At 38.0% G+C, this 26357-nt stretch overlaps 1 protein-coding gene across 4 annotated transcripts in view; it reads right to left on the bottom strand.

Annotated features, from left to right (window-relative positions):
* RALYL (RALY RNA binding protein-like) overlaps positions 1 to 26357 on the bottom strand; it is a 429417-nt gene that overhangs the window by 402251 nt on the left and 809 nt on the right. Inside the window, exon 2 of one of the 4 annotated variants that reach the window (XM_014965562.1) lies at positions 25425 to 25511. The exons of 1 other annotated variant lie outside the window; for it this stretch is intronic. Coding sequence is in view for 2 of the 3 variants with exons in the window: in XM_014965564.1 (XP_014821050.1) it covers positions 24522 to 24561 (40 nt within the window). In the remaining variant the exon portion in view is untranslated. Of the gene's footprint in view, positions 1 to 24521; positions 24586 to 25424; positions 25512 to 26357 lie in introns of those variants that run through there. 2 more of the 4 variants (XM_014965564.1, XM_014965561.1) reach the window with 2 other exon arrangements.

The following is a 26357-nucleotide window of genomic DNA, read 5'->3' as shown; positions in this document are numbered from 1 at the left end:
CTTACTCTCTTTATGATTCTTTTTACTAAGCCCCCTGCTTTCCTTTCTAATTATTTCCAGTGCAAAACTGTACTCAACATATGTATTAGCTTCCACACCAATTTTTTAATATCTAAAAATATTCATTAATTTGGGCAATCTTCATTTCTGGATATTAATCTTGATTTGATTGCAATGAAAACATCTAGATGAAAATACGGTTTTAAATGTTTTGAAGTGAGTGTGTACAGAACTGGAGGTATCCAATACCTTGTGAACTCAGTTAAAAACTTAAGCTCAGTCCCACAGCAAGAAATTGCGTCAGAAAATTCAGAAGAATAAAAGGAATTATGTGTCAGTTACTTTTAACAATTTTAATTAATATTAAAATGAAATATGATACACAGGAATGTTCTACTACTGGCATGGAGTGTTTCCCCAGACCACAGCTTAGTCACTTATGAAAAAATACTGGCAATTCTTTCTTAGTCATAAAACACTTTTCCTGAAAAAACCAGTTTTCATGAGTCACATACATATGTACAAGATCCACCTGAAATAGTTGTCTGATCAGTCCTCCAGTTTTAACAAACATGATGCCAAGGGCTATCATGCTGCTGCTTCTCCTAAATGGACTTTCTATTTCTACCTGAATTATTTATTTTTTTTTTTCCCCGATGGCATTTGAAGGCCACGGTCTTCATTCACAATTTCCATCTGTTCACTCACAGACACACTACAGCTCTAATTTGAGTGTATTTGGCAAATTTACTCGACTCCTGCATGCTGCCTTGGAGATGATGATCGTTTTTGCCCCCAGCCTCAGTAAACATGGACTTCTCACCTGCTTGTGAGAAGGAAAAAGACCTGCCATTGTCTCTATTAAAGCAGGCATTAGAGCAAAACTACCGGAATCTGATATTCTGTGAAAGCAGTTGTTGCCTTTACTGAACTTGTATTCTGACCCAGAAAAACAAGAGTAATAATGGGTTTGGTGGTGCCATTCAATCTGTCACCTTACTTTGCCTTCATATGTCTGACTTTATGGCAAAAAGGCCACTGTTCAGTCTGCCCTCTTTCCTCTTGAAGCGCAGTTTCAATAAATACAGGTTATTTCATTCATCAGTCAAATCTCTATTTAAAGCTAAAGGGAGTTTCACTCGACTAAGACTTGAGACTCAAGTCTTCCTTAACTACTGAAATGCAATGTTATATTATTGCACCAGTTATTAAAGGACTATGATAAGAAAACACAGATCTGAGCAAGACAATGTAAGCTTTTGCAGCATTAAAGGGAGTGACAATTAGCTCTGTGCAGCTAATGTGGAAAATGTTCCCTCTTTACAAAGCCACGTTTTGAGAGAACTGTAGCAGTTCTTCTTGAGATACAATGCCATTCCCAAAACTTCTGTTGGCGGGAATCTTTTGCAGATCTTGCTTACTTTGGCTTTGCATAAGCAAAATAAATTTGGCCCATAGATCTGTCTCTACGTAGACTGACCCAGTATAAAGAGGGGAGACCTCACCTGGAGTATGAGACCTCACCTGGAGTACTGTGTGCAGGTCTGGAGCCCTCAATATAAGAAGGACATGGACCTGATGGAGTCCATGTCCAGAGGAGGGCCACAAGGATGATCAGGGGGATGGAGCACCTCTGCTACGAGGACAGGCTGAGGGAGCTGGGGTTGTTCAGCCTGGAGAAGAGGAGGCTCCGGGGAGACCTAATAGCAGCCTTCCAGTACCTGAGGGGAGCTACAGGAAGGCTGGGGAGAGCCTGTTTAGAAAGGCCTGCAGTGACAGGACGAGGGGCAATGGCTTCAAGCTGGAGGGGAACAGATTTAGATTGGAGATGAGGAGAGGGTTCTTCACTGTGAGGGTGGTGGAGCACTGGAACAGGTTGCCCAGGGAGGTGGTTGAGGCCCCTTCCCTGGAGATATTCAAGGAGAGGCTGGACGAGGCCCTGGGCAACCTGGTCTAGTTGGGGGTGTCCCTGCTGACTGCGGGGAGGTCGGAGGTCCCTTCCGACCTGGGCAATTCTATGATTCCATGATTCTATGACTCTAAATCTGTGTAGAAGAGAAGCAGCTTCAGGCAGGAAGATGGTTGCAACGCAGCCAAGACAAAATCCTGGCCTCTCAGTTGTTAATGGAAACCTTGCCTTTAACTACCCCGGAATGAGGATTTCACTCTCTCTCTCTCTCTCTCTCTGGTTTAACACTTGTCTCTACAAGGCTTATTTTACAACTGTGAATAAATGTTCACCTACATGCAACAGACAGGCTTCGGAGCACTGCAGTGGCTTCACAGCGTGCTAATGGCAGAAAGCAGGAGGCAGGGGCGATGAGCACAGCACGGAGACATCCCGCAGCGATGCCAAGCTGCCCGAGCGGGGGCTGCATCATTTCCCTCCCTCACAACTAGTGCAGAGAATGGCCAGGGGAAATAGGACAGGGCTCAGCCTTCCCGGCAGTCTCCCAATGTGGTAATAACTCCTTGGCTAACGGCAGCAGAAGGAATTTTTTGAGCAGCCCTCCGGGCACCAAGAACCACTTTAAGGAGCGCAAAGATAACGGTACGCCCTTTTTACACAAATAATGTCACAGGCAGTTGTTGTTGTGAATGAATGCCAGGTACGGAGCAAAATGCTTCCTCCTGACTGCATATTACTTGCCTTCCTCAGAATTCAAAGGTCCCTGTATAATTTCCGTTTTTAACAGAGTATTTTCCAGTCGCAGTACATCCCTCGCGAGACAACCATAAATAAACTTCAATGTATCCAAGTATATCATGAGTGAACTAAGCTCTGTTATTTCAAATGGAACAGAAAACTATACCCTCCAAGCTGTAAATATAATTAACAACAAAATGCCTGCTCGTGATATATATATATATTCATTTAGTTCGTAACGCTGCAATGGTGTTCAAAGGCATAACTGAATTACACGTTGCCATGAAGGCTGGACTTCAGGACAACATGTTTTCAGCTCTTTTAATCACAAAGTAATTTTTCCTTGCTGAAAAATACTTATCTTCTCGATGGTAAAATTTAATTAATGTTAGGTTCTTAGGTTCCTGAGTGTAATATTGGATGGTACTGTTGCTAAAACAACTAACATTGTTAACATTGTGCGTTTCCAACCTTTTACAAAAGAGTGCAACTCTAAATGGACAGAAGAGAAAAATAAACAGAATAGACAAATAAATAACAAATAAAATGTAAACATGGTCATATACGTTGAATTTTAACAGGGGCTGCCTGCAATCTGTCACAAACATGAAAATCCATTGTATTATTCATTACTTCGATTTAATTACAGAATCATGAAGGCGAATTAGAAGAGAACTCAAAAAAGTCATCCAGTCTATGCCTTGACATATGACGTCTCATCTGGACATTAATCTCAGTGTGTAATCAATCAGCTTTGCAAATTGAAGAATAGACACCATTTTCCTTATATTGCTTACAAAAATCTACCTCAAAAGTGTGACAAAACCCACCATAGGACAACTTCATATTTCAAGTATGGGAACCCACGTGAGCTGCTTGTGCACACACAGCAGCTGGCCATGATTCAGATCTCTTTTGTCTGTGGGATAAATTACCTTGCTTCATCTTCCTTACCCAGTGGTATAAACTGCTGTATGACCTAATTAATATATTCCGTACAATAATAGGTCTAGGTATTAAATACAGTCTATAGCAATTTATAATAAATGAGGTGTCACAGATAGAAAGCAAATTAAAGGAATTATTAGTTCTTAAGCAGACAAAAGGGTGTAACAATTAAAGAGATGACAATAGCCACGTTACTTACCTTAGAAAGGGAAGTTCCGCAAAAAAAGTCATACAAGATGCAGTCTGCATTTTTTTTAACTTGGCTGAAAATTATTACTGAGCTTAATGGATATTTTTGATGAGGATTGACCTGACTGATACCAAATGAGGACAATTACCTTGATGAAGTATTAAGTAAAGAGATTCAAATGTCAGGAACTGAGAAAGCGCATTCACAATAATATTAATCTGACCAGTTTTAAAAATGTAACATATTTTAATTTCCACTTGAGTTCTTTCTTGATTTTTTAGACATAATGAGCACTAGTTACCATTTCTGAAAGTCAGATTCCTCACCTACACTAGAGAATTTACTCCACAGTTAATTCCACACCCAGCACTGCCACCCACAACATTTGTATCACCTAATAATCCCAGTACTGCAAGAGAATGCACAAAACACAAGGAATTAGATTTAAGAAACAATTTCTAAACAATGCCACCTATTTATTGCCAATGTTTCAATAGCAGAGAGCCGTAGTGATGTCTGATGGTGGTTCCATACTTCCCTAAGATCTGCTTAAAAAATGTTTAAAGCATGATATCGAGTGGTTTATCCTACATTATTAACTATGGACATTCGATATCAAATCAACGTAGAAAGTATTTTTCTGAAAGATCATACTTGCTGTAATTTTTATTTATAGTCCCCAATTCACAAAGGGTGTCCTAATCATTCATGCAAATTAGAAGTTGTAATCAGTGGTGTAACTTTAGACATGAATTTGTTTTATAAATTACACAAAATGAAATGGAAAACTCAATCCTGAGCTTATAAATGTCAAGTGTAATTTTGTTGCATGTCAGACACAACTACACATTCCATGTATGTAAAGAATTTGCTATGAACGTAATCCCCTTTTGTGGCTGCGCAAAATGCAATGATGTTCAGTACTAATAAATAAATACATTAAAAAATACAATTATATTAAATTTAGTTTCTGCAGTGGGCCAGGTCTAGCACAGGCGTAAATCAATAGAACTCTATAGAAGCTAAACTATTTCTGACAATTTGCTCTGGATCTGGCCCTCTACGTCTCACTGAAATAATTTTTTTAAATGATTAAGTAAAGTACTGCACATATAAGGCATTGATTTTTATCATTGATTTTGTGCCGGCATTTGAGCCAAGCCTCAAGAAAGCCGGGGCATTTTATGTACTTACAGCTGTCTGTTGGCAAGGAATAATTCATTCACTCCAAATGAAACATGCTCCTGAAGCTTATAAAAACAGCATTTTTCTAGACTAGATTTACAAACAGCTTCTTCAAATAAAAAGTTAGAAAATGTACATTAAATCACTGAAACAAAAGCAGAAATCTGTTTCTTGGAGTTTGGGTAGGTGTTGTTTGGTTTTTTTGGCTTCTCAAACAAATAAGACAGATACAGATTATAATTTCCTCCCAAGAGACTGTTCCATCGGCAGAGAGCAAAGATCAATGATGAATCATCATCCCATAACAAAATATTTCCAGTTACAAAATGAGGCGCATTGTTTAGTATTTTTCATTAAATATGTAAGCAGGAAAATTTTGCTTGCCTGTCACCCTGTCTTTCCCTAACCAGACAAATCCATCCATCATTTCACAAGGAGAGCAGCTTTTCCTTTCTGGCAGACCAGAGGTGATTTCAGACACTGTGGTCCAGCATGAGCAGAATCTACCTCTGATCCATTTCAAAGCCCCTCTTGTGTCACATTCTAACACAACAATAAAAAGCTATTACCTATGTACAAGAGAATAACACCCTCACAGAGACCCCCACCTACTCATTTAAACCACTCAGCTCCCCCAAATCTCAACTGGTTAATGTGTTACTCCAGAAGAAAATATTTCTTACTTCTCTCTTCTCTTCACCAATGCTAAAGTGGAGAATATTGCTAGCTACTTTGCTAAAAAGGAGAGAAGGAGTGGTAAATAGAGTTATTCCACACCTTCCAGACACACATTCTCTCTTTTTACTGGTTGGAGTGATCTTTGGTGAGCACAACATCCAGAACAGAAGGCAGGTTTACTAGCATCGGGGGCTACTTTTTCAATGTACCTATAGTGGTTGAAAACACTTCTGCTAAAATATTAGTTTTGAAATCTTACAGAGTGAAACTCAATTTATGAATCATCAACAACAATAACTTTGATGACTGAATGTTTTATTCCCATGTCAACGATTGGAAAAAACAAGGAATCAGACACAGTTCAAAAACATCAGAATGACCTGGAGAGTCAATAGATGTAGAACGAGTTGCAAACTTAGCTCTGTCCATAGTGAAAACTAATGGTATTTTAAGAAACATGACTGGGGTTTGCATTCAAGTTTTAGATTGATTGAAACTTCCAACAAATCAGCTTTAAACGCACTGTTTACAGAAGCTCTCACAGATAGAATCACCAAATGCAAATCTCAGATCCCTCTGCTCCGTGTCTCTTCATTGTGAGGCAACTGAGCAGTAACCATTGGAACCCCACCACCAGGACCTCTTGTGCACTATTTCATTAGCAATTAAGAGACCAATATGGAACGTTTACACTACATTTCTGTCACCCATGGGTTTTATTAATCCCATACTTACATTATTATTCAGCAGGTTTTTACTTTCAATAAACAACTGTATTTGTCCGACTCAACTCACAGGGGCAGATTCTTTCAGTTTAACATGCTGGTATTACAATCTCAGAAATATTCAGAGAAGACTGACTACAGCTATATTCTGGCAACAACCTTGCCTTTTTCTAGCGTTGAAGAGAGGTAAGAAAAAGCTGCCTTTTAAGACATTTAATGATCCCAACAGTATGAGAGAATTAACAGCAGCTATAGCTTGTAACCTTATCTTACTCCTCTACCCAATGCTACATGCCAGGACCCTGAAAAATTACGACCAGAAAGCCACATACTTTGACAATTCCTGTCTAAAAATCCTTTTTGGGAGCCACTGGCACAAATCAAAGCAGCTGCTAATCTAAGGAATCACAAGAGTGAGAAGTGGGCCAGCAGATACCTCTGTTTCAACTCTCCAAACTCGGCATCCACTAGCCCCAAGAGCACATTTGAATGGAGCTGAATAAAACTCGGGGTGAAAATGCTAAGCCATGACAAAAAAAGCTTTTCACAAAGCTCCTGCAAAGTACCTTCATAACAATTTCAAATTTTGTCCTTGGGTTGTTTTCAGGGATGTTACAATATCATCTCAAAGACCCACATTTCTCAGTCTTGACAGAAGTGCAGGCATTCCCTAATAAAGCGTAAGGAACTTGTCTTAACACCTTTTCTTGCTGCACAGCTCCTCTTTTATAATTGCAGTCTCATTACGATACTTTACATAGATAAGAAGGTATGTGGTTCCAAGTAGCAAAATAATTTGACTTACAAGAACTAAGAGGCTCAGAGAGACTACGTGATATGCTCACCCCACAAGGTCGACAGCAAAACCAAATCCTACCTCCTGTCCCATCTCACACTTTATCCATGAGGTGACAGCTGAGGCTCAGGTGCCATGCATATATTTTCAGGTTTTATCCCTTGTATATATTCATTTTCCTCCTGCCCTCTTTCTTTCACACTGAAAAGCTGAGTTTCAGAGAGATTAAGCTAAGTAGCATATATTAACTATGGCTCATTACACATACCAATGGAAAAAAATAATATTAGTTCTAAAACACAGAAGAAGAAAAAAATTGTTATAATAATGACTTTTTCAACTTATGAATATTTTTCTCTTTATCAAAAGATCTCATCCTACAGTTAAAATTGCATGGCATGATCCTTTACCTCTCTCAGCCATACTGGCTCCGAAGCGTACTTCCCAAACTAAATTGCAATTTTGGGTCTAAAGCAGAACAATTGGAAAAATGGTGTTTTGACAGCTGAACATCTGATGGTTGTATCACTTGAACCCTTCTGTTATTTAATCCTTCTCAAGACCTAACATAATAACATGTTCTATTGTATCTCTAATAATCAATCTAAAAATTGGGTTATTGAATGGTGGCACATTTATAGAGCATCCTTTACATTTAAGACTTCAGCAGGCCTAATTAATGCCAAAAAATCTAGGATCCATTAATACCCTCTCTTTATCAATGCAGTTTTTGCTAAGTAGGTCATACCTTAGTCTATGTAAAATGTCTGATTGATTATAATCAATACACTATTCAAGGCACAAGACAGATTTTTCTGCAGTAGTGTGTAACATAAAATGGCTAAAAAAATATGCAAACTTGTGCCCACCATCTTTCAGCAGAAACAACTGGCTTTCTAACTATTCTTTCACTATGAATAATGCATTCTTTTAAATCCTCTCAAAATGCAAAGAAGAGGCTCTAGAGCTAAATAGCTTTCACTGAAAAGATGGTTTCCAAGTTTATTGTTTCTGCGCTCAGGTTTCACACGCACCACGTTTCCCCCCACCTTCCACATACAAGCACACACATAACGTTACCTCAACGTTTTCAAAGCTCCATTAGTCATTCTGCAATAAGACTGAAATAGTCTTCCCAGGATCAAACTAATCAGCAACTTATCACTGAAAGGAAGCAAACCCCATTCCATATGCTATGAACGAGTTATGAGCACAGAACCAGGTTGATTTATCAGAGACATCCCACCAATTTATACCAGCTGCAAACACTGGTCACTATGTCTACAAATGTCCAGGCTACAGTATTTTTTTAAATTTTAGCTTAACCTCAAAAAAACCATTAGCTTTGGCAGCCTTCTCACCTTTTACTATCTGCTTATGGGATTATTTGTATTTGATTTTGCAGGATTAGTGAAAAGATTTCGGATATGTTAGTAGCTCTGTGGAAGAACACATACAATTGGAAGAAGGAGGCCTCCACAGGAAACTGCAATCCTAAAGAAAGGAAAGGAGAAGAGTAGAGACAGGGACATGGTACTAATTGTTCTAATAGGTACTAATAGGTCCAGGCACTAATTGTTTCTGCCATGCATGCACAACCTTCATCAGATACTGTCCAGTACCTTTGCATTTTCTACATGGGTTTTTTTCTTTCTTACACGCTTCTCCTAAATATCTGCAGGAAGGAAGACTCCTCCCGTGTGTCCCATAAGATGTTAATACACTCTCACTGTTGGTCAAAAGTTGAAGCTCGTCATTGAAATTAACTCCATTATTTTGTTCAGCTCAAAGAAAGTTAACTTTAGTGCATGTATGTAGAATTTACAAGAAATTATGCTTTATCTTATTTGCTACTATAGCACTTTTCAGTATAGTATTGCAGAACAAGGTATTGTGAAGGGAATTTAGGGAATTTCCCCCCAAGATGCAACACTTGCATTTCAACTGCACAGTAATTTTCGTCCACAAAATTCCTATATAATACGCAGTTATATAATACAGACAAACTGGCGAGTTGCAGGATTTAACCTTATTTAATTATGTGATCATGTAAAGTATAAACTTACAGTATGAAACCTTCAAAGATGTGCCTGTTTGCTGATTGGCAGGAGAGAATTCCTTACCTCAGGAGTGAGTTCCTCCTCACCCAAGGGGAATCCTAACCAAAGCCTAAAGCCACATCACTTTCCACCCCACCACAGCTCTTGCATGCTTTGCATTAGCTAGGGGGAGGCTAAACATGCAAATGAAACCATGTGTTTAGGTCAGATGATTAGCTTATTGAATATCTATGATTCCATTCTATGATCTTTCCATTAATTCATATCAGCTAACATTTGGTTTCACTGAAAGAAAATTATTTCTTCTAGTCTTGCTTTTGAAAACAGCTACCTTCTTTTTTAGTGATTCAGTCATGGCCTAATACTCCTTGCTGGAAAAAACAAATTGTCTCTCTCTGTTGAAAATAAACAGAAATTTATATCTTATCTTACACCATATATCATATAAGACAAGATCATGTAAGATACAGGATAACTTTTATATATATATCTCCTATAGGGTAAATGAAGGAACAACTTCAGCAGCTTCTCATAGATTCTCTTTAACTGTTGGGACATAACTACTTCCATGAAAGTCAGCTCATTTAAAAACCAAAATTAGCAGCATGCCTTTTTAAAATGTTACCTACAAAATGGCTGTAGGATTTTTCTGAAGGTTTCACTGCAGTAATTTCACTATTTTTTAACTTGGCTTTGATGTCTCTTTTTGCTCCATCTGCTTTGAAATCTGCTTTTATTATTCTATTAATAAAGATGCCCCCTCCCTTTTCTTTTTGTTGAAATCTGTTATAAGGTGTTGAGAAAGATAGTAAAATAAAAAAAAATCTCCAAAAGTAAAAAAGCTGCAAGGACAATGATACCAAATCTCAGGTATAACAGAAGGCTTATATACTAAATATATAGCTGATAGTAAGAAAGAATATTTTAAAGTATTTAAGATATTTTAAAATTCAACAGTTATATTTTCAATAAACTGCTGGTGAGAGGTTGTGAGCGAATGAGTTCACAGAGGTAATGCATGCAAATACTTTAGATGATTTCACAACGAAAGGAATTTAAATATTTACACTGTGTACATTATTTTGAAAAAATAATTGTTATTATTGAATGTATACTCTGTTGCAGAATCCTGAGCACTCATGGCGGGTTGCAAGCTGAATATAATTCATATGGTTTTGAGGTTGAAGCTCACTCTCTATTTTTCAAACAACCAGCCAATCTTGTTTCATGGTTGGGTTCCTATGCACTTTGGCAACACAAATCAGTAATAGTTCTCCTATGTTATCATTACTTAAATGATAAGCATTCATGAAGCTTAAAGGCTTTAAAATCCTTAGATTAAATATGAATAATATAGGAAGTCCTTAAAGAAATTTTATTGTTCTCAATGTAAATAGGCAAACATATATGGGAAACTGAAGTTCAGGAAAACCAGAGGACTTCCCTCCTATTCTACTGAGATACAGATATGACCAAGCTTGAGTGGTCTGCTCTGTTCATTAAAGCATCCTTCTACTTTACATTCTTACTGGTTTACTTCCTCATACAATGATGCAAATAGAAAACATAGGAAACTTTCAAATTTATAGCTTCAATAAGAAGCTACAAGGCAGTGCTCCAAAACAATTTTCATAAATAGCTGTCTTTTTATGCTATTGTTGTTCCATATTTCATAATGGAACTTCAAATATATGTGTCTAGACATGTAATCTCCCTTGATATAGGAAATATGGGCTGTATAAATTCAAAAAACACTATAGTGAAAAAAGCTAAGTAGGTCAGCAAAGTCAAGGAATACAAAGTTGGAAAGTGCCAGTATTTAGGAAATTAAAACTTCCTATCTTTTGAAATTGTTTTAGGAGTTTGATCTGAACTGCAATACTAATCTAATAATGTATATCTATATCTTCATTTTGCAAATATATTGCAAATGAATATTTATCTATTTGTTAATTTTTAAAAATATGTTTCTGCTTTAATCATACGTTATACTTTATATTTTAAGGCTTTGTTCTTCTACAGAAAATGAAGTTTCTGGTAATTATTATGATCATTAATAGATATTATATTTACTTTGGTAAGATAGTGTGTGTCCTGATGTGTATCTAATTGTACAAAGTATCAATTTCTGTATCAAATTATTAATATTGACAAAATATAAAATAAAATCAAAATAAGCTATAGGTCAGTATAGTTTATTCTTGCATCATTAACCTGGTATTCTACATATTCTTCTAGAAAGCAGCCTCTTGCAACAATACAGGTTTTTTTCTTATTCTTTACTACCAGCAGAAAAAGAATAATGAGATAGCTGGACCTTCTGTTTGACCCACTCCTTCAGCCCTTTTTCACTTTTAGTATAGCAGAGAAAATTATACTAACTCATTTACTAGGAAAAACAACATTGCCTTTTTTATATTAAATCAGATTTTTATTATGCTGTCTTCAGAACCTCTGATTCACCAAGTATCAAATTGTCTTGTTCTATTGAGTTAATGCCCTGTTCCACATTTATATCAGAAACACATCCTGTTGTATTAAAAACAGCAGCTTGATCTTGCTCCCAATGAAATAAATTGCAAAGTTGTTATAGACTTAACTACAAAATGAGGAGTATCCTTGGATATAGTTACACGGGTACGCCTTCTACATATCATAGGACACTCTGTACTGTTCAAAATACATGAAACTGGGAAATGTAGCCTTTTATGAGAAAACATCATGCACAATTTCTCATCCTTTTGCCGTGACACAATCCAAATGAACCCACGTCAAAAGCGTTGCAAAACTAGAAGGGAGAGCAATTCCTGATTCCCAGTTTCTACGTGTGCTGTCTACAAACTACACATAGAAAACATACACATTCTATGTTTCAAGTGTACCTGGAATGACTCAACTCCGGCATATTTACTTAAAATATCTTTCATATATGATGTATCTTATGGATGATGGTGGCAGTCTTCATTCAGTCTTGTTTCCACCACAGTTCTGTTTTCTAGGCCAAATAGAGACTGCCATCATACTGAGTAATCTACATTCTGCACACAGTAAGTCTTCCATAAAGATGCTGAGGTTGGGCCTGTAACTCTGTCTTTAGGAGAGGTGGCCAAAATTCTTCTGACTTTCAAAAGTACTTATGCTTGTTACCCTGGTGAGCAGCAGTTAAGAGGTGAGTATCATAATTTGGAAATCTGGCTTTGAATTTCATGGATGAAGTCTAATACCAGAAGACTAATGTTTGTTTCCAAATGTAGCATATGATACCATGAGATATATTTTATATCACATTCCAAAGGTCACAAAGCATTTAATCTGAAAGAGGTTGATCATAAACACATGTAAAGAGTACTGCCCTTTCAGAATAGGATCAAAGCTTTCAAAGTTTTCATGAGGAAGACCCTAGCTCCAGAGGTGCCAACTCTATTACTCCACTTCTAAAAAGATACTTTACTGATGCATTGCAAGGCTGTAAAACATAATAACAAGCAGCTGGTCATAAAAGAAATTGATGATTATGGATTATATGTAGTTACATTTTGAAGTGTGAAATGGGAATTGCTAAATGAAACTATTTTGTTGCACACTGAAGAAGACAAATGTCGCAAAGAAAACTACAAAGTTAAAAATTATAAAATTTGTAGCAGAAATGATAGCATGGTAGGACTGACAAAAGGCAAAGGATTTGAGTCAGTCCAAGGAACTCATCATCACTCCACCCTTGATTTGAAAAACATTTGCTGCGACCCATTTCCACAGCTCCTTCTTCATCTTGCTCGTGTGGGCAGTCTTACTGACCTCACCGAGACCAATGGGTTCAAAATATCTACTTACAGGAGCAAGAAAGTCAGATTGCTCCCCATTGCAAAATGACTCTAAATTCTGAAGCATGGGATGGATTGCATTGCGTTTCAACAGCAGCTGAGGGCCAGTTTCAAACTGTATAACTTCTGTTGTACTGTCAGCTCCAGTTACCTAAGGTAGGCTTCTCTTAATTGATCTTAAATGACACTTAAGGCCGGAAAACATAGTCTAGGTCTCAAAGAAGTATGCGGATTGCTTGTAAATAAAAAAAAAAACAAAAAACATAAGCTCCACCTCAGACCATAAGTTCCTGGAGGCTGAGGGAACTCTTCTGTGAACACTCTCCCTCTAACAGTCCCAGGGGAGGGATGTGTCAAAAGCAGTTCCCCCTGGTTCAAGCAGGGGGATGGACGTGCTCCTTGCCAACCATGTGCTGGTGCAGGCAGAAGCTCCTGTTAATCCTGTGGGACTGCCACAGTTCTCGGTATGGTCCTCTGGGGAATCTGGGTACCTCACTGAGTTGTCCAAAAGAGCTCCTTCGAGGTACCTGATTTTCTTGGAGACTGCCCAGAGACCCGAAGCACCAAGTTCAGGGGCTCCAAGTGCCCTGCCGAAATCAGAAACCTACTATTCAAGTGCGTGACTCACAAAAACTGGGCATAAGTAATCAAAATCTAAACAAAATCTAAAAACAATACATCAGGCAGATTTCAATGCCGATGGAAATTCAAAGTTTCTAGTCAGGTAATGAGGCAACAGTCAGTTGCATCAGTCTACAATGCGTCTCTTAAGAAAACATAAAATTAAGTTCTCCTAAAAGCTAAAACAATTTAACATACCCTTAAACATAAAATCTCTGAAAGAAGTCACCATTTTCTTGCAGTGTTATGTACTGTATTTTTATTTAATAGCATTTAACCTATTATATTTAGATATGCATAATACCTAACAATTTTGTCTACAGTACTTTTTTTTTAAAATTTTTTTTGGACATAAATATTATTTCAGCCTTTTGGACCTGATCGTTCTGCTCTGGACCTGTTCCACCAGCAACTGCAATAACTACGTGTTTCATCCCGAATCTGTTGACATCTAAGAACTTTCTTCACTCAGTTCCCCGAACTGATTATAGCATGTAATAAGCAATTGGGAATTCTTAGTATTTGTCATTTAAAGAATTAAGTCTACAAATTTGCAACTGGGTTTTGTTTTTGACTGGCCCAGTGGTTACCCTTTGGCTTTTTTTTTTTTTTTATCAGGCAGATTGGTATAGTGGAGCCATAGGACCAATTTAAGCTCCAGACTTAGGAAATATCTTCTTAGAAAGACCAGTTACTGGACCCACCCATTGTATTAATATTCTGAAATCAACCTTTTGTCAGGTAGAAGAGATTTCTGGTGGGAAAGGCTGCGAGGGCGCAGGTTTCATAAGGAATTCATCCTTTCATTCCTCATTTCATAAGGAATGAAAAGAGGTTTGGCCAAAGAGTTCTTTTGATCACTCCACCTTCACAGTGGTTAACGATCCAGCTGGGAAGAAAGGCCAGATGCAAAGACCAAGCCAAATGTTGGACCAGCACCGAGTAGTGGAGCCCCTATTTCTTGTCTGTCTGACAGTCACACTGCACAGCAAAAAATCAGATATTGCATTTTTTACTCTGGTGGGAGTGTTTGGCCGACAAGGCTAAGTAATACACTGCAAAATTCAAAATAACTGAAAGAATTCGGAATGGTTTCTAATTTATACCCCTACTAATATGATGGGGAGTAAGAAGGACCCCTGAAGTAAAGCTTTAAAAGATGGGAAGGTAAAAAATAAAGAAGTAAAGGCCAGTAGAAAGTCGGCTTTTGGATCTAGATGAATGAAAGTGAAACACAGAGCCATGGACATGCTGGTTTAAGGGACTCACTTTGGGTATAAAAGGAATGAGAAATCTAACCTTTTTTTTTAGATTTGTCTCACTCATGAAGTATGATTCTAAATCGCTCTGTACTTTCATAGTTAAAGACGTAAGTCTACTTTACTACTTCAACAAACAATTTGTGAGAAGGAGCTATATTTTGGGGCTTTTGCAAGATTTTAATCGTTCTGGTTTAGTTCTTTAATAAAAAAAAAAAAAAAAAAAGGAAATGAGTAGTGAAATATCTGTAGGGCTGATTAAAGCTATGGTGGTGGAGAGGGAGAGGGGCCTAAGCCTGAGGGGAAGGTGAGAAGGAGCAGGGACTGAAAACATCCCCATTGTCTGGTGCTTTAACTGAAGGGATGGGGATTTTTTTCTCCATTTCTATTGCTGCCCCTCCTCCTTCTCTTTCTACTCCTCTCCCCTCTTCCATCCCTCTCCTATAGCTTCCTTTTCTTTCATCCTTCTGAGCTGTGCCGGCGCCAGGGGAGAGGTCCAGAGCAGGAGGGAAGGTCCAGCAAGTCTGAAATAAAAAAAACATTACAAACAAAAGATAAAAAGGATCCAGAAATTCAAATGAACACACCCAATATTTTAAAATACGCATTCCTCTGTTTGTCACTGCAGACTAGTGTGACATGGGTCTCTATGGCAGGGCTGATTTTGATTTTAAAAGATCTGAAAGTGATAAGTAGCCAGTCTTATAATTAATAATAATTATGATGATTATTTACAACATTCGTTAATATTTGTGACTAAGTATTAAGAATTTCTGAACCCATTTTAAAATTTCCGAGATGAAATGCCAGGATGTTAATTTGTGCATCAAATTAAAAAAAAATTAAAAAAAAAAATAAATAATCACAGCATTCCTGAAATAGCCCATTTCCTTAAACCGAACTGTAATCCTTTTTCTTGTAATTTCTCCTTCCACAAGCACATCCCTGAACAAGTAAGTGTTCCTCATTCAGGCTTCCTGGGCTCACCCAGAGCAGAGTTGGCAGAGTGGGACCCAGAAAACAGCAAATAGCCCAGTTTGGCTTATATGCCCTACCCTCATTGAGAAATTCAGTGTCCTGAAAATCTACAGCCACGAGTGAGACCTTTATATTCCCATAACAACGCTGTAATCCTGACTCTGAGCCGAGACACATGGGTGCAAAAGGACACGCTATAGTGCATAAAAGAAACAGGGAAAAGAGGCGAAAACTTCATGAAGTCAGCAAAGGGTTTTATCCTTGCAAATCTATTTTATGCGAATACTGCTCAGACAATGCATTTTTGAGGGACGGTACAAAAAAACCCTAAGGTAGAAATACAGATACGCTGCGAGGAACAAAGATGAAGACCAAGAGGTGGTGAAGTGTGTAACGTGACACGGTGGCTGCAGCCAACCATTTATAGTCCCCAGAGCAGATTACTGCACTTATTGAAACAGTGGTTTCAAAGGGCTGAGAACTCCAACTTTTAACTCCTCTTCTCAATTCTGACAAGTCCGTAAGATTTCCGAATCTAAACCATTCTAAAGTGGCTGTCAGAGCTCACAGCTGCATCTTGCTTTATCATGGTAGTAACACTACGGTACTTGGGCAATTAACTCTTACTATGCCGACTTCTATGCTTATTCCTATTATACCAAAGAGTTCATTTCTAATTTGGACTCAGCTTTTGAGGATGACATCATAGCGTACTGGGCAGTGGCACAAATTGGCCAGTGTTTTTGCATCCTGCCACTTGCTGTGACTTCAGACAGATCTAAATCAAGTCACCGAAATAAACGTTGTCTAAGAGATGATTTATGCAAACGTTAACACTCAGTCTTATAAAATGCCACACTTCTCTAGAAAATTACTTGAGATGGGGAAACATAAAATCTATCTGGATATTCAAAATGATGGGTTTTACAAGTATCTTTTATGACAAGCACATAGATGAGTACATCAGCAGCCTGCCATCAACAGCTACATATTTAACCTACATTGCCTGGATCACCTCAGTTCACAAACTATTATTTTTCCTTTTTTATGTTTCAAAAAAACTTCCTCAGAGCCATCTAGAACTTTCAAATTCAGGTCTTCTGCTGTTTGTTTATCTACTAATGATTTTTTAACACTGTGACTCTATATCTACATTCATTTACATATGCAAACTGCAAGTAGCTGATTCCATTGCAACTCGCATAATCCTGAACTTTCAATTATTTTCAGCAGTTTCTCAAGTGAGATCCATGATTGTACCCAATACCTCAAGTCCCTGGATTTTAGAATAGGGCATTTTGAAAAGAACTCAAGTTGCAGGGTTACATGATAAAAAAGTTAGAAAACTGGGTGAAGCAATGGAAAAAAAGGTTTGAAATCTTGGCCCCAACAGAAACCTTTGGGGATTTTTTTCATAGTCCAAAATGAATTCAAAGTGTTTAAAAAGACAATTGCATTTCTGCAAAAAAATTACTGCAGAAGCTGAAAAAAAAAATTCAGGTAAAAACTTAAAGCCATGAAAATTCTTGCTGCCAACCAATCAGTTTTCAACCAAATATTTCATTAAAAATGTGTTTGGACATCTGTATTTCAACAGATGCATTGGGGAAAAAAAAGCACACCATTCATCTCCTCTAACTTCATCTGTCAAAAAGTTAGGAATCCAGTTTAAATGTCTCATCTAGGTTCTTTCTCTCATCAGTGAAAAGAGAGAGGCATTCCAGGAAGGCTGTTAATCTCAGCTATCCATAGATGCCTCTCTTGGGATGTAATCTGTAATTCTCTGGAGGTGTCTATATATCTCCATTGACTACAAAGCCTTGAGCGACTGTGTTAGACTTCAATGACTAACTTTTAAGTGGCTAAAATGATGACTAGCTCAGCTCTGAAAATCTATTTTTTAAACAGCAAGGTTAAGTGAGATGAATCGAGCCTTTTATGTGAATCACTCTATCAAAAATCTACAGAAAAAAAAAAAATGTTTTGACAGGAGATTTTGACCAGCATATGTATCACTGATTTTAATAAGACCAGGGTTTAATTCTGCACCTCTCTGTTTATACATCACCTACCAGAACAAGGCACATCCTGATGAATGGTAAAGCAGTATGCTTTTCTCATTAAATAATAAACAAGAAAAATAGCATCAATGTCCTGGTGAACTATCCCCCTAAAGCAAAAGTGACATAACATCAAAATTTAAATGTAGTTACTCTTTTCATTGTGCATAAAGTACACCATGTCTACAACTGACAAGTGCACAACTGGAAGATGCTAACCTCTCCAGAGCCTATCTCGCAGTTGTCCCATTTACAGAACTCCCCATTTAAGTGAAATTTGTGTAAGTAGGAAGAAAACATGAACTACATCCTTCTTCCTCTGCAGTTTAAAAAAATAAACCAAACCAACCAGGTGCTGTGAATTTGCAAAGTACAGAGTACATTAGAAAAATGACCTACTGTGCAACATTTCAACTACTGGGTTTTACCCTGGAAAATCAGTGGCAAATACAAGATGAGAAATGAGATAATAACACGGATATTTTTGTTACTTAGAGCACAGGATAATTAATCCCGCTTTTAGGTACCCAAACAGGAAGCTTTGTTTTAATTATAACTCCAGGGCGTCTGTTTCACAGACACTGCATGACAGTTTGCACGTAACATTTTTAAATGTCATATCACTTATATTGTAATATTTTTGGGGTGAAGGGTCTTTTGCTAAAATATTGTAACTAGGTAGAACTTCCTCTTTTTGGGCGTTTGTTTTTTTGTTGTTGTTGTAAAATGTAACTCTGCATTACAGATCAAGCTCAGAAGCATGACGATGCAATTACTAATAACACAGTATTTCATTGTAAATGTCAGTGAGTTACTCTAACTCCCTCTGCTCACAAGAAGAGCTGTTAGCGTTCAGAAACCCTTCAGAACAGGGCCGGTGTGCAAAAATGCATAAAACTATCTTTGTCACATTCAAGCATTTTAAGTCGGTTTGGTTTGTTTTTTTTTTTTTTCCTTTTTATTCATTCATATTGTTCTAATAAAAAGGACGCCCAGGGCAGAGCAAACGTTTTAAGACGTTTGAGTATCAAACTCCACTCTAATACAATTAGACAGAAATGACTAGCATTGCCAACGTTATGCAAATAGAATTCTCTGAGACCAACACTCTGGTTGACTTAAAGTCAACCTAAAAATCCTGCATGCAAGGTATACATGTGCAATGCCTCTCCCAAATCCACTATTTAACAAGATCTATCTTGCATCTCTTTGACTTCGATGCTGTTCAGCCTCTATGCAAAACTCTTGCCAGAAACGGGGACGCCTTTAGCTGAATTTACGGTGCTAGTGCGATGTTTTTCTACAGAACAAATTTATCCTTGCTTCAGTCAGGTGAAGAACCCCATGAATGTTTGATTTGTGGCAGATAGCCCCTTTTTCGTTGACCCCGCGCAACGCAAAGCACATGCCTGACTCGAGGGAGGATCTGGATGAAAGCAGCTGATGTGACTGAGCAGGCTGAAAGAAAGGCTGTTGGTAGGAGGTAGAGTTGGAAGACTGGGACCTGACTTTCAGCAAGTCATTTAATAATTATCAAGGTCCAATAATTATAGAATCATAGAATCATAGAATGGTTTGGGTTGGAAGGGACCTTAAAGATCATCCAGTTCCAACCCCCCTGCCCTGGGCAGGGACACCTCCCACCAGACCAGGTTGCTCACACAGTCATCCACCCTGGCCTTGAACCCCTCCAGGGATGGGGCATCCACGACCTCCCTGGGCAACCTGTTCCAGTGCCTCACCACCCTCACTGTAAAGAATTTCTTCCTAGTATCTAACCTAAATCTCCCCTCCAATTATCATTGGATCCTCTATGGTTTCTTGTTCTTTAAATACTACTACTAATAATAACCATAATCATCATCATCACAACAACAACAACAATAATAATAATAATAATAATGGTCTGTACTCATTTTTATAAGCTATGGCTGTCCAAGGGACTGTGAGCAGGTCTCAGAAGACCAAAGAATTGTCCATGGAAAGTCTCAGCTGTTTTCAGAGCTCTGCCTTGACTTGATTGCTCAGAGCTACTGCACGTCAGTAGAGGCAACAGTCACTGACATCAGTAGAAAGCCACCTGGGAAAGGCCCTCTGATGTAAACCACGTTTAATCAGAGCTTTGGGTATTTTGGGATAAAGAGTCACGAGTGTGCAAAGGAAAAATAAAGAGCTTGGGGAGTGTCATTCTTATTCCACTATGCTTATACCTGCTGTTGGTCATCACTCGTATGAAATCCACCCCCTGGGCTCTACCAGCCAAGTCAGAGTCGAAATGATGATATTTACCAGCCAAGTCAGAGTCGAAATGATGATGTTTACTACCCTTAATCGTGAAGGAAGCACACCAAAGCAAAAAAACTCAGTTCCTGAAACTGAAACACAACCGTCAGGTTGAGCCCTGATGCCCTGGCAGGGCAGCTCCAGGTGGGATGGGATGCTGGGGGGGCACACAGCAGAGCACCAGGGAGACAATTTGAGCCCCTAGCTTTTGTCAGGTGGCGGTAGATAATATCAGTGTGTGGAGAAAGTTAAACTGTTCATTCTTAAACCAAAGTGTTGGTTAAGCCCTAAAGGAGAATTAATTAATGTAAGATTTCTCTTAATTCTCTACCACATTAAAAACATGTCTAAAAATATCTATATGATTCTCTCTATTCATCTACCTGTTGATCTTTTTATCCCAGAACACTCCAATCATAGCAAAAAATTAATTGCATTTGCTCTAAGCAATCCGAGAGTTACTTAATAATTTGCAGGTCTGCTTGATTGTTTGTTTTAATTGTTAGCAGATGATTCACTGAGATGGAAAATCACACTTCATTGTGCAAAACTAAACCTTCTCAGAAAATATTTCCAAAAAGTGCAGTATAAATGCTTTTGAAGGATTAAGTACATCATAGAGATTAGAGTGTCATTTTGAAATAGGAACGAGTAAAGATGAGAAAAAAAAATGGTACAAATTATTCTAATGTTTGTATATGCAAAACAATAATCTTCAAGCCATTTTATTCCAGTAATTGTTCAAAGATCATAAAATAATATTGGTACTTTAACAAAGGTGAAAAAGTTACATCATAATCTTCATAGCATTTAAAAGCAGGATTTTGTTTTCTTCTGTCAGTCTGGATCTGGGTTTAAGGAAGCTACACACTGGATGACTATGTAGACCGTGTTACAGATTACATCATGTTTCATCAGGAAATAGTCATCTTTAGCCTTCTGTTAAGAAATTCTGTAAGTACTTAAAACATAAAGGATTCAGTTCCAGAATCTGACAGAGCACAGCATCCTCTGAGAAGACCAAGGGAAGTTAAAAACAGTCATCTGAGGGCAGACCTATCAGTCTTTCCAATCCTACATTTCAAACACTATTAAGCTTTTTTATCTTTTTATCTTTCGAGACCCACAACTGAAAGGAATGAAGGAAATAGGAAAAAAATTACACTGTAAAAGACAAACTGCTTTTAGAATAATGCTTTGGAAGACAAGAGAGCTAAGAAATAAGCAACCTGGGAAGAAACTAATGAGGAAAGATATTTTAAAAAGCATTGTAGCCAGCTTTCACGTTTATTCTTGATAGAAGACAGTCTCTGGTACAACATTGGCTCGAGCCCATTCAGGTTCCCCTGGCTGGTATGAATACAAAATACCAAACCACTAAGTAGAAGATTCTTGGGAGTCTAAAAAAAAAAATCAGTGTTGCAGGAAAAATTTCCGAGAGTTCCTTTGCCGTTACGTGCTAGGCAAAGAAATTCAGATTTCAGGTTAGGCAGAAAGAATCACAGAATCACAGAATCACAGAATCGGAGTGGTTGGAAGGGACCTCAGAGATCATCGAGTCCAAGCAACAAAAAAACCCACAAAAAACACAAACCACCACCCACCACCTAAACACACAACAACAACCACCAAACCAAAAACCATCACCCACCCACACAGCACCACAGAAAGGAAGGTCCCCACAGGTTGAAGCCTGTTCCACTAGAAGAAGGCACGTCCACAGCTCAGCTCCAGGTGGAAACACCTTGGGCTGATGTGAGAGCCAGGAACTGGACAGCCAGCTGAAAGCAAAACAGACCAACTTGGGCAGAAGAGGATTTGAATGCAGCTGTCCTGCTTCTGCTGCAGCATGATTTTGGTGAGAGCCAGCCTCATCATCCTTTCCCAGTGCTGGCCACAACCTCTCCCAGTAAGCCCAGTAAACATGAGTAAAAAGGGGCTGTGACTGCTCTGTAGAAATATAGTCCAAAGAGGAGCAGAGATGTGGAGATGAAACAAAAATAGAGTGTCAACTGTCCGAGAACAAATTTAGGACAGGAAGGAGGATTCTAACAGCCTAAAGAGTGAGGTTCTGCCCAGCCTTCAGAGAGTTGCAGCGGGAGGGATGGACCAGCTAAATTTAAACTGGATATTGCTTGAATCTGAGAAAAAAAAAAAAAAATAAGAAGGCCAGCCTAGTATCACAGCACAACCGAGCTGATGACCCCACAGGTCTCTCTAGTCCTATCTCCCATCTAGAAAAATGTGAGAAGATAGGCTTCTGGTGCCAGTTCAGGCCACTACAGCAGCTAAAAGCATGTATTTATGAGTCAGCGCTCTGGGGACCATCCAGCTGGGAACTTTTGTTCACCTGTCACATTTTTATTTGCTACTAAGTACTGCTAATAATCGTTACGGAAGAAGAAAAGAAAAAAAAAATTCTTTCTGATGTTTTCAGTTTACAAACCTTTAGAAAGGTCCCTTAAATCCCTAAGCTCTCCCGATGACCAAAAAAGACGTAAAGAAAAACAAAAGGTGCCATTTACGTCTGGACACCCATCACTTTCAGGAGTCAGGGCAGTACACGTACACCTCACCCTAAATATAAGAAATGCAACTATATCATCAACAGAAGAAAGAACGCTGCAATTCTTAGGCAAAATTTGGGTTCATCTCAAAAGTACAAAAGGACAATTCCCTTTTACACTAACTTTGGCTTCCCAAATATGCTTTCAACAGCATTAGTCAGAGCACAACTATGGAAACACCAAGCTGGAACCAATCCCACCAACCCAAATCCCACTGTGCCCACATACTGCTGGAGGGAGAAGTACCCCCTTTCAAAATTAGCTCCCTTAGTTCTATTTTAAAGCCCTTTAGCTGTTTGATACATGTGAAATCATAAAACCTTGGATTGTTGTATGTATATTAATCACCACGCTACTTGGACAACAGGTGCTTTGTAAATGAAGTATTTGTGCTGAAAACAGTGCTTTCCTAAAACTTTCTTTCTCAGACTTCAAGATAAGACTAGGTGAGCAGGATTAGATCTTTAGTCAGCAACTATCTGTACAAAATTCCTCACACAATACACCTGCAATATTAAAAGAAAGGACAAAAGGAACAGCATTCTGGAAACTGCTGGCCTAGATACTTTATTTCAGTGCCCCAGCAATATCAAAAATCTTTTGCTTACTGGAAGTTCTGCGTCATTTAAAGAAAAACTTTAATTGAAAAATTAAAAATAATAACAATTATGGAAATAAAAAGAGGGGTGGAGGACATTGTACTGCAATGTCTGTCTTTCAAATTAAATCATGCAAAAAATAAGCAGTCTGAGTCTACTCAAAATGTGGAGTACTGACCCAACACATCATAACTATTTCAGATAAGTCATCATAATCTATCATGCAAATATGTAGTCAGTGGTTTTTTTTAGACACATGGATTATTGACCCTGATACACTGCCAAAAGTATTTCATCATGTCAGAGCAGAAGCCATGCATAAATATGTGCTAAATATTTTTATTACATTTCAGCTGCAAAAAGCCACCATAAATACATAATAAATGTGTTCCTACGAAGACAAATCAATTTATTTATTTTTCAACATGAACATGACTAATTGCATGAGAGAATGCTGAAGACTTCTTATACACACTTTCTACTTTTAAGGAAGCTGTTAAGTTACCCGAATGTAAATATAAGTGTTAGAAGCCTCAAACTTCCAAATGCATTTGTAGTCCGACGAATTATTTTTGCTTACACCATAGTGATTAAATATATATATATATATATATATCTCCCCTGTAACTTACTTTAGTTTCGACATCTGAATACAGAACATATCTTTATGGTCAGTTATAGATCCCTAAAAGCTGTTTATATAGAATACGTTAAGGATTCTCATCATATTAAAGTAAACTACAGAGAACACTGCAGATCCAAGTATTCAGCACTTCAACTTTAACATAATATTGCACTATTTTCTCTTTTGGGGGGTGGGGGGGACCCAAACCAAACACAAACACAAACCCAAACCCAAACAACCCCACCAACCCAAAAACCTGTCCTCTAGAAAAATCTTTCCAAATGGGATTTTAGAGAACCAATATCCTGTCTCTCTCTCTCTCTCTCAGGGGCAGCCTCTGTTAAGGATTTAAGTGCCCTCAATGAAAATTTAACAGTTTCTTCTCCAATCCTGAACTCTGGGTGACCGTCACGGGAAGTAACAGCTTCCCATTCCCCGTCAGCCAGTGGCATCAATAACCATCAAAACAAAACACACACCTACGAGCAAATACCTGCTTCTGATTAACCTCCATCCCATCCCGACGGATTAAAACGCACGGGAGGCAACCTGCTGCCTCGTTTACGCCTTTTTAATCCGAGGAGCAGAAGTTGGATCTGAGGGTTTTGCTGCCCTTAGGGCTCCCAAAGATGTCTCGGGTGGCAGCCAGCCAGGTCGCCCAGGGAGCCCTCCTTTGCCATTTCTCTCCCAGAGATTTTCTAATGGATAATTTTTAAACAGACACACACACAAACACACGAGTCGCCACAACACAGGGCTAGTTTTTTCTGTTTTTTTTTTTTTTTTTTTTTTTTCTAAACTCCTGGAAGTATTTATACACTCCTATCGAGGATCTCCAGGTTTCATCCAGTTTCCATCTGGGGTTTATTGCAAAACAGAGGGGTTGGGGAGGGATTTTTTTTTTTTTTTTTTTTTTTTTTTCTTTGTCTAAACTCCTGGAAGTATTTATACACTCCTATCGAGGATCTCCAGGTTTCATCCAGTTTCCATCTGGGGTTTATTGCAAAACAGAGGGGTTGGGGAGGGAGGGGGACAGAGGGGGAAGTATCTATTTGTTTGGGGTTTTTTTTATTCCCCAGCTGCTTTTCCCCTCTCCACAGCACAGCACGTAAAACACCTCACTTCAGCTTCACCGACCCAGGCTCAATTAGTGCAACATTTTGCACACATCCAAGCAATCACGAGGCAGAGAGATTTAGTTCAGTCCTCACGTGTATTGCACAGAAACCTTCAGGTTTAAGGCTGGAAAGAGACTTCTTTTAAATCGAAATAAATCATAATAATAATAATAATAATAATAAAAAAAAAGAAATTAAAACAAAAAAATAAATCTCACAATGTAATTTACACAGCGTGGAAACGCCTACAAGGAGATGAAGTACCTGCACTGGGGAGATGTTCAGTTGTTCACTTCATCTTCCGTTGACAAGGAAACCAAATCGCACTTCATTCTCCGGGAAAACCTTCCACTGCCATCATTTGAAAATGTATTTATTTGTATATATGTATATATCTATCATCATCATCATCATCATGATAATAATAACCACCACAAAACACTGCCGGCAAAAGAATAAAAAAGTCAAGGTGCAAAATGTGCAAAAGTAAGGATCACCTCTTTGGCTTTCTGTTTTGCTTTGTTATCATCTTTAAGGAGGAAAAAAAGTATTTAAAAATGATAACTGTAACACGCTGCAAGAAAAGTTTCACGTTATAAACAGGCATCAAAAACTGAAAAAGAAGAAAAAAAAAAACACCCTGCTGATTGCACTTAGTGTCAAAAAGGAAAAAAAAAAAGAAACAATAACAAAAATAACAAAATTAACATCTTGCTCTGTGGCTTCCACCAGTATTGCAAGATTACAAACTCTGTGTAACCACTGCTGTAAAATGCATTTTCAATTCCCATCTCTTTATGAAAAAAAAACCCTTAAAAAGCACCCAAAAATAAAAATAAAACAACACCAGAGAAAATCCTCTGCAAAAAGAGTTAGAAACATGCCTTCTCTCTTATCTTTAAAAAATAAGCATCATATTTCACATCGCTTTTCTGTGCCACAACAAAACCAGTTGCATATATAGATATATAGCTACTAAATGTATATCAGTTGTTGCTGGACTGGCAAGTCTGTATTATTAATATTATCATTTTTCATTCCCAGTGACTCCCGGCCCCAGCAGCACCTTTTGCTCACAGTTTAGTAACCATCGCATGCTAGGAAAAAAAAAAAAAAACAAAAAACAAAAAACTTGTCATCAGCAAAAGATCAAATCCATTTTAAACAATAATCAAAGAGGAAGGAAAAAAAAAAAAA

Source organism: Calidris pugnax, unplaced genomic scaffold (genome assembly GCF_001431845.1).
Source record: "Calidris pugnax isolate Ruff unplaced genomic scaffold, ASM143184v1 scaffold41, whole genome shotgun sequence".
NCBI classification, from domain to species: Eukaryota; Metazoa; Chordata; class Aves; order Charadriiformes; family Scolopacidae; genus Calidris; species Calidris pugnax.
This window is presented reverse-complemented; position numbering and strand designations above follow the sequence as displayed.